The sequence below is a fragment of the Manis pentadactyla genome, chromosome 4, assembly GCF_030020395.1.
Source record: "Manis pentadactyla isolate mManPen7 chromosome 4, mManPen7.hap1, whole genome shotgun sequence".
NCBI classification, from domain to species: domain Eukaryota; kingdom Metazoa; phylum Chordata; class Mammalia; order Pholidota; family Manidae; genus Manis; species Manis pentadactyla.
In genome coordinates, this window is record NC_080022.1 from 121,979,751 (window position 1) to 121,992,706 (window position 12,956).

Below are 12,956 nucleotides of genomic sequence, written 5' to 3' on the forward strand. Positions count from 1 at the left end.
AACAGCCAAATTCTAATCAGTTAGGACACTCCAGTATATTATTAGGGAAAGTCACTCTATTTAGAGAAGTCTGGAAGATGGCAGCAACAAATTCCCACATAAAAATAGAGGAACTATATAGAAAAAATAAAATCCTATAACAACATTTGCAACAAAAGTGGGTGAAACCCCAAAATACAAGCAGATAGGGAAAACCACTAATGGCCACAAGACCTCTGTGTTATAGATGCCTGTGTAGGAGAAAGAAAAAGAAAACAGTGGGGTAGCATCTGACAGACCCTAAAATAGCCAACAGTTGTTCACTGGAAAGTCTGGTGGGCCAATTTAAGAACCATGGCTGAGACTGGAAGGGGCTTTGCTCTAATGAGTGAGTGTAAAGTGGCTGTAGTAAAGACTGAAAGGGGCCCATGCTGGGAAGAATATGTTAGCAGAATAACATGCTTTATTTCATGGATAAAAATATTAAATTTCTGTAAGAAAAGAAAACACTACTAGGACTTGATGGGAATATAATAAATACTTGTTCAATGAACAAACCACTTTTATCTGATTGCAGGTCCACCTAAGGTTTTTCTGATACAACATAGTCCAAGCTTTCAAGTATTTTTTTGGTTACTATGACCTACAGAGAAATGTATTTATATGACACAGTATACATATATACACACACACACACACACACACACACACATATATGTATATGCACACGTTGGAAACAATTTTCCTGAAATGCAGTACTGTGAAGTACTTTTGATTTTCTATTCTAGTCTTTTTTTGGAAGGAGGGTGAAGACATAAGACAAAACTGGTCCCAATCCTCACTTCAACAAATACTGCCAAACAACATACTAATTAAAGTGCAGAAGTTTCAAATCCTGACTCTGCCATGTCTGAGCTGTGTTACCTTGGGCAAGTTATTTACCTCTCTGTGCTTCAGTGTCCTAATTCATAAAACAACTATATTTATGCTACAAGATTTTTTTACATTAGTTTGTCCACAGGAAGTGCTTATAATACTGCTCGGGATACAGTAATAACTGTATGCTACTATTGTTCTTGCGGTTGTTATTCAAGTCAAAGTCTAAGAATTTGGGTCCAACATACAAAAGAGAGTTTGTAAGTGAGCTACAATCAGATATAATAAAGTACACTGAAAACAGAGTAGGAAGGGATATGTTGAACTGAACGTTTATAAAAAATACTTTTAATCATTAACCAAAAATAGGCCTATTTTGGCCATAGCTTCAAGCATTGCTTACCTATGATATCATTTCTCATTGCTTCTGTAATTGGGATTGGCTTAGCAGCATCTGGAGATATATATTTGGTAAAAGTATTCACTGCATCTTTTTCTATACCTGTAAGGAAAGAAGGGGACAACTTCAAAAAATTAAAAGGCAACTTGGACCAGCAGTGGAGTATATTCATGAATAGTAGGGCTTTGTTTGTTTGTGTACCCAAGCACACATGCATATGCACATAAATACATACATATATATATATAGAACAAAGCAAGCCTCCATCATGCTGTTGGCTTTTTCATTGGTTTGTGGAAGAGGAGTTTTATGAAAGTCCCTCCTCTACATCTAAGCTAACAAATCCTTAATAGCAATTATTTATACATGTCTTCTTTCCATGTCTTTTCTGCAAAGTCCCAACTTGAAGGACTTGTACAATGTAACAGAAGAAACTAAAAATTTACTTATATACCTACATTTAAAATATTTTACAAAATAATTTCATTCATGAATACATTCAGTTGAACCTCAACAACCCTCGCAGGTTAAAACAATGAATCTCAAACTTTTTAGTTTCAGGACTTCTTTGCAATCTTAAAAATTACTGAAAACCCTAAAGAGCTTTTATTTATGAGTTTTATCTATAGATACTAGGTATTAAAAATTTTAATTGAGAAAAAAATGATTCCCTTAAAATAAACAATTTTAAATGTTAGTTTTATAAACTTTTTAAAGGAAAATAACTTTCCAGACTGAAAAAATTAGTGAGAAGAGGGCATTATTTTACATTTTTGCAACTCTCTTTGTCTCAGTAACACACTTGGATTTTCATACCTGCTTTTTGCCAAAATAACAAAAAACAAAATTGATGCTATTTTGTTTTGGTACTGTGATAATATGATATAAGAAATCTGTGTATGGTCTTCATCCTGGTTCCTGGGACAGAGATTCTAAAACCCTTGGAATTTCCTCAGAGGCAGGCGTGAGATGAGCCCCTTTTAACCACAGGAATGTTTATGGTAGGAGGTGATTCTTGCAGAATGGGGGATGGTTGCCAGAGAGGAATAGCCATGAGATTAGAGCACTGGAGCTTTCGGATCCACTCCCCAGCCTCTAGGGAGGGTAAGGGTGCTGGGCTCACCAAGCTCATCACCAACATCCAATAACCTAATCTATCATACCCACAAAATGGAACCTTAAGCACTATATAAGTAGTTCAGAGAGCTCCTCAGGTTGGTAAATGCACCCATGTGCCAGAAGGGTGGCATACCCCAACTCCACAGAGACAGAAGCCCCTGTTTTGGGGACCCTTCTAGAGCTTGCCCTGTGTACTCATCACCTGGCTGTTCACTTGTATCCTTCATAATATCCTTTAAAATAAACCAATAAATGTAAGTAAAGTGTTTCCCTGAGTTCTGTGAGCCATTTTAGCAAATTACTGAACATGAGGAAGGGGTAGTGGGAACCCCTGATTTATAGCTGATTGGCCAGAAGTACAGGTGACAATGTGGGACTTGCAACTGGCATCTGAAGTGAGGGACAATCTTGTGGGACTGAGCCCTTAACCTGTGGGGTCTGTGCTAACTCTGGGAGTTTAATACATGAATTGAACTGTAGGACACACAGTTACTGTGCACAGAGAAGTGGAGAATTACCTTGTGTGTAAAACCCACACATTTGGTATAAGAAGACTGTGTTCAATAGATGAATAGCTAAAGAAGATATGGTACATATACACGATGGAATATTATTCAGCCATAAAAAGAAAAGAAATTCTACCATTTCCAACAACATGAATGGAGGTAGAGAGTATTATGCTCAGTGAAATAAGCCAGGCAGAGAAAGGTTAAGTACCAAATGATTTCACTCATTTGTGTGAAATAAAAACAAAGCAAAACTGAGGGAACAAAATAGCAGTGGACTCGCAGACACTGAGAAGGGACTAGTGGTTACCAGAGGGGAGGGGTTGGGGAGGAAGAAGGGGATTAAGGGGCACTATAATTAGCAATCACAATATAGGTGGCTCACAGGGATGGCAGTAGAGCACAGAAAAGACAAGTAATGACTCTGTAGAATTTTACTACACTGATGGACAGTGACTGCAATGGGGTGGGGAGGTACCTGATAATATGAGTGAATGTTGAAACCATAACGTTGCTCATGTGAAATCTTCATAAGATTGTATATCAATGATACTTTAATTAAAAAAAAGAAGTGTTGTGAACACAGAAACAGTTTCCGTTCATATTTATTAAGAAAATCTGGCATCAGGCATGTGTAGCTGGGCAAAGGAGTATTTTAATAGCTTTTTGAGATAAATGTGTATATATTCTTCTGATACTACACCAAAAATTGACAGGTGGTAGTTTCTCAAAGGCTAGTTAAAATGTAGAATCTGAAACCCTACCAATGAACTTGTATTCCGTTAGATTAAAATCCACTGGTTTACTTCTCATGTTTAATGGATCTTTTTTTTTTTGGAAATGCAGTATTTTTATTTATAAAAGTAATGTGAAGATTGGTAACCCTTCTGATGCCTAGAAGACATGCTTATATTTTTCTGAAAAAACAAAGTACAGATTATACTTGAGAACAACTGTCATAGAAAATAGTACTGGTCATTTTGGAATGTTTAGTTTTTTATTAAAGTATCACTGATGTACAATCTTATGATGGTTTCAAATACACAACACAGTGGTTCAACATTCACCCATATTATCAAGTCCTCACACACACACCCCATTGTGGTCACTGTCTATCAAGGTAGTAAGACGTTATAAAATCATTAATTGTATTCTCCATACTGTACAGCCATCCCTGTGACCTACCTATATTGTGACTGGTAATTATAGTGCCCCTTTATCGCCTTCTTCCTCCCCACCCTCCTTCCCCAACCCCTCCCCTCTGGTAATGGCTAGTCCCTTCTCAATGTCTGTGAGTCCACTGCTATTTTGTTCCCTCAGTTTTGCTTTGTTTTTATATCACACAAATGAGTGAAATCATTTGGTACTTTATCCTCTTCTCCTTCCCTACCCACCCTCCCCAACCCTTCCCTTTTGGTAACCACTAGTCCCTTCTCAGTGGCTATGAGTTTACTGCTATTTTGTTCCCTCTGTTTTGCTTTGTTTTTATACTCCACAAATGAGTGAAATCATTTGGTTTTTGTCTTTCACCACTGGCTTATTTCACTGAGCATAACCCCTCTAGATCCATCCAATGTTGTTGCAAATGACAAGATTGATTTTCTTTTCATGGCTGAATAATATTCCATTGTACATATGTACCACATCTTCTTTATTCATTCATTTGTTGATGGACACTTAGGTTGCTTCAATATATTGGCTATTGTAAATAGTGCAACAATAAACATGGGGCACATATGTCTTTTCAAATCAGGGATATCATTTTCTTTGGATAAATTCCTAAGAGTGGAATTACTACTGGTGTTTCTATTTTTAGTTTTTTGAGGAACCTCCATATTGCTTTTCACAATGGTGGAACCAATTTACATTCCCAAAGAATCTTTTACTCATGAATGATTTTATAACATTAACATATTTTTGAATATTTTGGAAAATACTGGTTCACTAATTTTCTAAATATTGATACATTGCATCATATAGTGTAAAAAAGAAATCACATCAATAATATCACCAATTACTTTAAAAGAACACTTTTTAAAGCTGTCAAAGTACACAGTGGTATATACAAGTTTTCTAAAACTCTGATTTTCACTTGAAAATCTTAAATTTTACCACTGGGCAACAATACTGTCAGCTGTCTTCCTTGAAATGACAAGCTCATTTAATTCATTTCCAAGAAAAATACTCTGCCAAATACCAAAGTATGAATAACCAGGGTTTGTCTACAGTCATTCTTTCAAATAAAAATGGAATTCCATTAAAACAGCAGCTAACTGACCTCACAAAAACAATCAACTACATAAATTTTCCTTAAAGACAAGTAGTATACTTCAATATCCTGTACACTTTCAATTTACTCATACAGATTAAGAGACATATACTCAAAAGGTTTAGATTTAGTAAAATTAATTATCACTTCTCCAAAGATATACTTAAGTAAAACTAACAATTTTACTGGGAGTATATGATAGCTCACAATGACTACTCGTAGAATCTGGTCCAATGCCAGCACATATTCCCAAAATTGCCTTTGCACCTGTGGGTAAAATTGTAATACTTTCAGAATATCCTGCCTGGCTTTAGTACATCTGCATATCAATAGGCATTCAGAGGTGGAAAGAAGTATGGCTTTAGTTCATTTGCATATCCTCAGGAGTGGAGAATTCATCTCCATATCAATGGGTAATTACCTGGGCAACAGAGGGCTTATCTGTACCTGAGAGGTGAGGGGTGGTGCCAGTTTTGCTTCTGCTGGAGCAGGAAAGAGAGAAGGCCCTGGACTGCAGTTTATAAGCAATAAATGGATTTTAAACTTTTTTTCTCCCTTTTACTGATTTTGGCTTTCAGAGGTATTTTGCTCCGGGATTTCCTTTCCCCGGACTTACAGCACCATCATTACAAATACCAACACAGTGAAAAAAGACAAGTATCATCTTAGAATTACTGTGGAAATAGTCTGACCACATAGACCCCCTTGAAAAGTCTCAGGTACTCTCCTCCAAGAGTGTGTGAACCACATTTTGAGAACTCCTAGGTTAGCAGAATAGATAATCCCTATTTTTTTTTGGTATTATTAATGTATAATTACTTGAACATTATGGTTACTAGGCACTTCCTATTATCAAGTCCCCCCACATACCCCATTACAGTCACTGTCCATCAGCGTAGTAAGATGCTATAGAATCATTAATTGTCTTCTCTGCATATACTGCCTTTCCTGTGTCCCCCTCCCCGCTACATTATGTCTGCTAATCGTATGCCCCTCTTTTTCCCCCTTATTCCTGCCTTCCCACCCATCCTCCCCAGTCCCTTTCCCTTTGGTAACTGTTAGTCCATTCTTGGGTTCTGTGAGTCTGCTGCTGTTTTGTTCCTTCAGTTTTTTTCTTTGTTCTTATACTCCACAGATGAGTGAAATCATTTGATACTTGTCTTTCTCTGCCTGGCTTATTTCACTGAGCATAATACCCTCTAGCTCCATCCATGTTGTTGCAAATAGATTATCCCTATTTTTATAGAAAACTTATGTACAAAAAAATTAAAACGACATATTTGAACAAGAAAGTGGTGGGGTGAGGCCAGAGAGAAATAAAAGCATAGAGATTTTTAATGTGATTAGATTTCAGTTGTCATCTTAAAGTAGATTATTATGACTAAAATCTTTCGTGTAAGCCCCACGGTAATCACAATGAAAAATACCTACAGAAGATAAGCAAAAGAAGGAAGAAAGGAATCAAAGCATGTCACTATATAAAAACAAGGAAACACAAAGGGAGAAAGCAAGAGAAGAAAAGAAGGACAAAAGACCTAGAAGACATTCAGAAAACAATTAACAAAATAGCAATAGTAAATCCTATTCTATCAATAATTACATCTAAATAAACTCCCACAGACACAGAATAGTTGAATGGATTTTTTTAAAAAATCAAGATCCCATTATATGCTGTCTACAAGAGACTCACTTTGGACATAAGGACACATACAGGCTGAAAATGAAGGAATAAAAAAAGATATTCCATACAAATAGTAACCAAAAGAGCAGAAGTGGCTATACTTAACATCAGATAAGATAGGCTTTAAGTCAAAAACTGTCACAAGAGACCAAGAAGGACATTATAAAATGACAGAAGAGTCAATCCACCCAGAAGATATATATGCACCCAACACCAGAGCACCTAAATATGTAAGGCAAACACTGACAGAAGTGAAGGAAGAAATAAGCAGCAACACAGTAATAGTAAGAAATTTCAATATCCCACTTCCAATAATGAGCACAACATTCACACAGAAAAAATCAGTAAGTAACCAGAAAACTTGAACAATCACAGACCAAATGAACCTAACAGACATATACAGAACACTACCCTACAGCAGCAGGATACAGTCTTCTCAACACATATGGATCATTCCCTAGGACAGATCATGTTAGTTCAGAAAACAAGTCTTAAATTTACAAAGACAAAAATCACACCAAGTATCCTTTTTTGACCACTGGAATGAAACCAGAAAGAAACCTGGAAAACAAAATATGTGAACATTAAATATACTCTTAAATAATCAATGATTCAAAAAAGAAATCAAAAGGGAAATTAAAAAGTATCTTGAAACAAACAAAAATGAAAACAACATACAAAAACATATGGGATGAAGCAAAAGCAGTACTAAGAGGAACATTTATAGCTATAAACACTTACATTAAGATCTCAAACAACCTAACTTCAAATCTTAAGAAACTACAAAAGGAAAAAACTAAGCCCAAAGTTATCAGAAGTGAAGAAATAAAGATTAAAGCAGAAATAAACAAAATAGAGAACAGAAAAACAATAGAAAAGTCAATGAATGTTGTGTTTTTGAAAAGATCAACAAAATTACCAACCTTTAGCAGGACTAAGATAACAAGAGAGAAGACTTAAATCAGAAATGAAATGACACATTGCAACTGATGCCACAGAGAAATAAAAGGCTCATAAGGTACTAGTACAAACAATTATATGCCAACAACGTAGAAGAAATAGATAAATTCCTAGAAACATACAACCTGCTATGGCTGAATCATTACGAAACAGCAAATCTGAACGTATCTATAACTTGTAAGGAGATTGTGAATCAGTCATCAAAAACCTTCCAACAAAGAAAATTCCAGGAGCAGATGACTTCACTGTTGAATTCTACCAAACATTTAAAGAAAAATTAACACCACTCCTTCTCAAACTCTTCCCAAAAAAACGAAAAGGAACACTTCCAAACTCATTTTATGAGATTAGCATTACCCTAATAACCAAAACCAAAGACACTACAAGAAAACTACAGAACAATATATCCCTGATGAGCATAGATACAAAAATCCTCAACAAAATACTGGCAAACAATTCAACAGTACATTTAAAAGGATCAAATACCATGACATAAGTGGGTTTCATCCTCGGAATGCAAGGATGTTTCAAAATATAAAAATCAACTAAGGTGATATACCACATCAACAAAATTGAAGGATAAAAACCACATGATCAAACTCAACAGATGCAGAAAAACTATTTGACAAAATTCAACCCTCTTTCACGACTTAAAACTCTCAACACCTAGAAGAAAATTACCTCACACATTAATAAGGTCATATATGAAAAACTCACAGCTAACATCATATGCAATAGTGAAAAACTGTTTTCCTCTAAGATTAGGAACAAAGCAAGGATGCCCACTCTCATCACTTCTATTCAGCATAGTACTAGAAGTTCAAGCCAAGGCAATTAGGAAAAACAAAAGGTATCCAAATTGAAAGGGAAGTAAAATTGTCTCTATTCACAGATGACATTTTTAATGTAGAAAACCCTAAGGACTCCACAAAAAACTTAGAATTCAGTAGAGTTGCTGAATCAACATGTAAAATTCAGTTGCATTTCTACATACTAAAAATAACTCCAAAAAGCAAATTAAGAAAACAATCCCATTTACAATAGCATCAAAGAGAATAAAATATACATAGGAATAAATTTAACCAAGGAAGTGAAAGATCTCTACACTGAAAACTGCAAAACATTACTGAAAAAATTAAAGACACAGATAAATGGAAAGACATGCTGTGTTCATGAATTGGAAGACTTAAAATTGTTAAGATGAAGGAGGAGCCAAGAGAGCAGCATGAGTAGGGCAGCGGAAATCTCCTCCCAAAACCATATATACTTTTGAAAATACAACAAATACAACTACTCCTAAAAGAGAGACCAGTGGATACAGTACAACAGCCAGGCTCCATCTACATCTGCGAGAACTCAGCATCTCATGAAGGGGGTAAGATACAAGCCGCGGCCTGGCGGAACCCGAGCACTCCCCCCACCATAACCCACAGGCGGGAGGAAAGAAGTCAGAGGGGGGAGGGAGTGGAAGCCCAGGACTGCTAAACAACCAGCTCTAGTAATCTGCACCAGGAGCGCAGACACACACTATATGGTGTGCTGGATATTAGGGAAACAGAAAAGCACAATCTGTGACTGGGTCCCTGCAACAGGCTGCCCTGGGACAAAAGAAAAGCGAGTGCTTTTTGAAAGTCTTAAAGTTAAAGGGACAAGGGCCTCACAGTGGGATGGAAGCATCCCGGCACACTCAGCCAAGCAGGCAGGGATTCCTTAGGAACGTCAGGCGCCCCAGCCTCCTGGGTGGCAACACAGCCCTGAAGCCCCTCATAGCTAAAAGCAGTCTGCCAGTCGTTCTCCAGCAGGTGCAACCACCACCGATACAGCAGCCCAGTAGCTGGAGAGCGGCAGCACACACCCGCGGCGGTGGTGGAGCTTCCGGGGAGCAGCCGTGCACCCAGCAGCTGCCCAGAATCTCTTCCTGGTACGCAGCCATTTGGGCCAGACCCAAAGACTACCTCCAGCATGCAGCTGCCTGGCGCAGGCAGAGGAAACCAGGGCAAGGCGTTAAGGAGCACCGTTCTTGCAGGAGAGCACACCCAGCGCACCTACCACTCCCCACAGGGCTCTGGGCTACCCTGACGGCAATCCCGCCCACGGCAGCTTAGGGGATTAATCAGGAGGCTGCTCCAGGCATGCGGGTACCCAACACAGGCAGCGGAGAAGGGCAAGGCGACCAGCAAACAGGAAAGGACTTTGTTCTCCCAAACGAAACACACGCTACCTGCCTATAGCTACCTCTATCGCCATGAAAAGGCAGAAGAATTTGGTCCAGTCCAGAATTACCCAGACAACCCCTGAGAGAGGGCCTGGGGAGATAGAGTTAACCAATCTTCCTAAAAAAGAATTCAAAATAGAGGTCATAACCATGCTGATGGACCTGCAGAGAAATATGCAAGAGCTAAAGGAGGAAGTAGGGAGGGAGAATACAGAAATAAAACAATCTCTGGAAGGACTTAAGAGCAGACTGGATGAGGTGCAAGAGGCCATTAATGGAACAGAAATCAGAGAAAAGTAATATAGACAAGCTGAGGCAGAGAGAGATAAAAGGATCTCCAGGAATGAAGGAATATTAAGAGAACTGTGTGACCAATCCAAACGGAACAATATTCGCATTATAGGAGAACCAGAAGAAGAGAGAGAAAAAGGGTTAGAAAGTATATTTGAAGAAATAACTGCTGAAAACTTCCCCAAACTGGGGGAGGAAATAGTCTCTCAGACCATGGAAGCCCACAGAACTCCCAACACAAGGGACCCAAGGAGGACAACACTAAGACATATAATAATTACAATGGCAAAAATCAAAGACAAGGACAGAGTATTTAAAGGAAGCCAGAGAGAGAAAAAAGGTTACCTACAAAGGAAAACCCATCAGGCTATCATCAGACTTCTCATCAGAAACCTTACAGGCCAGAAGAGAATGGCATGATATATTTAATGCAATGAAACAAGGGCCTTGAACCAAGAATACTGTATCCACCATGATTATCATTTAAATATGAAGGAGGGATTAAACAATTCCCAGACAAGCAAAAGTTGAGGGAATTTGCCTCCCACAAACCACCTCTACAGGGTATTCTAGAGAGACTGCTCTAGATGGGAGCATTCCTAAGGCTAAATAGTTGTCAAGAGAGAAAATAAAATCACACCAAAGAAAGCAGACCAATCAAATACTAAATAAAGGCAAAAAATAAAATCAACTACTCACAAAAGCAGTCAAAGAAAACACAAAAGAGTACAGAATAAAACACCTAACATATAAAGAATGGAGGAGGAGGAATAAGGAAGAGAAATAAAGAATCATCACATAGTTATATCAAATGACACAGAAAAACACTTGACAAAATTCAACACCATTCATGATTCCAGCACCAACTACTCTCAGTAAACTATTAAGACAAGGGAACTCCATCAACCTGATAAAGGGCATTTATACGAAACCCATAGGTAACCTCATACTTAGTGCTGAAGGACTGAAGGCTTTCCCTCTAAGACCAAGAATATCCATTCTCACCACTCCTAACTAATCAACATGGACACAAAGTTCTAGCTAGAGCAGTAAGGGAAAGAAGAAAAAATACTGATTGGAAAGGAGTAACACAGTCTCTCTTCACAGACAAAATGAGGGTCTACGTAGAAAATCCCAATCTATGAAATAGCTCTTAAAAGTAATAAATGAGTTTAGTAAAGTCAACATATAAAAGTGAATCATCTGGAGGAGGGGCGGAAGATGGCGGCGTGAGTAGAGCAGCGGAAATCTCCTCCCAAAACCACATATATCTATGAAAATATAACAAAGACAACCCTTCCTAGAATAAAGACCAGAGGACACAGGACAATATCCAGACCACATCCGCACCTGAGAGAACCCAGCGCCTCGCGAAGGGGGTAAGATAAAAGCCCCGGCCCCGCGGGAGCCGAGCGCCCCTCCCCCCAGCTCCCGGCGGGAGAAGAGCAGGCAGAGCGGGAGGGAGACGGCGCCCAGGACTGCCGAACACCCAACCCCAGCAATCCGGGCCAGAGTGCAGGGCCCTGGATACTAGGAAAACAGGGCAGCAAGAACAGTGAGCGGGCACTGGAGGCTGGGCGCCAGAGGACATAAGAAAAGCGCGCGACCATTTTTTTTTTTTTGCTTTTTTGCTGTTTTGTTTTGGCGACGGCTTTTTGGAAGTCTTAAAGGGATAGGGACACCAATACAAGGGAAACAGGGCAGAAAGACCGGTGAGCAGAGGCCTGAGGCTGGCACCGGAGAATAAAGAAAAACGAACAACCACCTTTTTTTTTTTTTTCTTAATTAAAAACTTTTTTTTTTAATTAAAATTTTTTTTTCTTTTTTTTTTTTTTTTGGTGGTCGTTGTTTTGTTTTGGCGGGTGCTTTTTGGAAGTCTTAAAGGGGCAGGGCGGGTCACTTAATCCAGAGGTAGGGAATCCTGGATCTCTGGGCACCCTAACCCCTGGGCTGCAGGGAGCAGGGAGGCCCCTTACGGAGATAAATAGCCTCCCAGCAGCTCCTGCTCCAGCGCGACTCCACCACTTTTGAGTAGCTGCCCGAGCCAGGCCACGCCCACAGCAACAGCGGAGATTAACTCCATAGCAGCCGGGCAGGAAGCAGAAACCCTGTCTGCGCGCAGCTGCCCAGCACAAGCCACTAGAGGTCAGTGTTCTCCCAGGAGAGGAGGGCCACAAACCAACAAGAAAGGAAGTCCTTCCAGCTGTCACTCGTCCCAGCTCTGCAAACTATTCCTATCACCATGAAAAGGCAAAGCTACAGGCAGACAAAGATCACAGAGACAACACCAGAGAAGGAGACAGACCTAACCAGTCTTCCTGAAAAAGAATTCAAAATAAGAATCATAAACATGCTGACAGAGATGCAGAGAAATACGCAAGAGAAATGGGATGAAGTCCGGAAGGAGATCACAGATGCCAGAAAGGAGATCGCAGAAATGAAACAAACTCTGGAAGGGTTTATAAGCAGAATGGATAGAATGCAAGAGGCCATTGATGGAATTGAAATCAGAGAACAGGAATGCATAGAAGCTGACAGAGAGAGAGACAAAAGGATCTCCAGGAATGAAACAATATTAAGAGAACTGTGTGACCAATCCAAAAGGAACAATATCCGTATTATAGGGGTCCCAGAAGAAGAAGAGAGAGGAAAAGAGATGG

The 12,956-nt window shown here is 39.1% G+C and overlaps 1 protein-coding gene across 6 annotated transcripts in view; it reads right to left on the minus strand.

Moving 5' to 3' along the window:
- The window catches only part of AKAP10 (A-kinase anchoring protein 10), a 94,112-nt gene that overhangs the window by 39,055 nt on the left and 42,101 nt on the right, over positions 1 to 12,956 (minus strand). For all 6 annotated transcript variants that reach the window (XM_057500815.1, XM_057500812.1, XM_057500811.1 and 3 more), the window contains one exon: positions 1,259 to 1,357. In XM_057500815.1, coding sequence (XP_057356798.1) covers positions 1,259 to 1,357 — 99 coding nt within the window. The remainder of the gene's footprint in view (positions 1 to 1,258; positions 1,358 to 12,956) is intronic.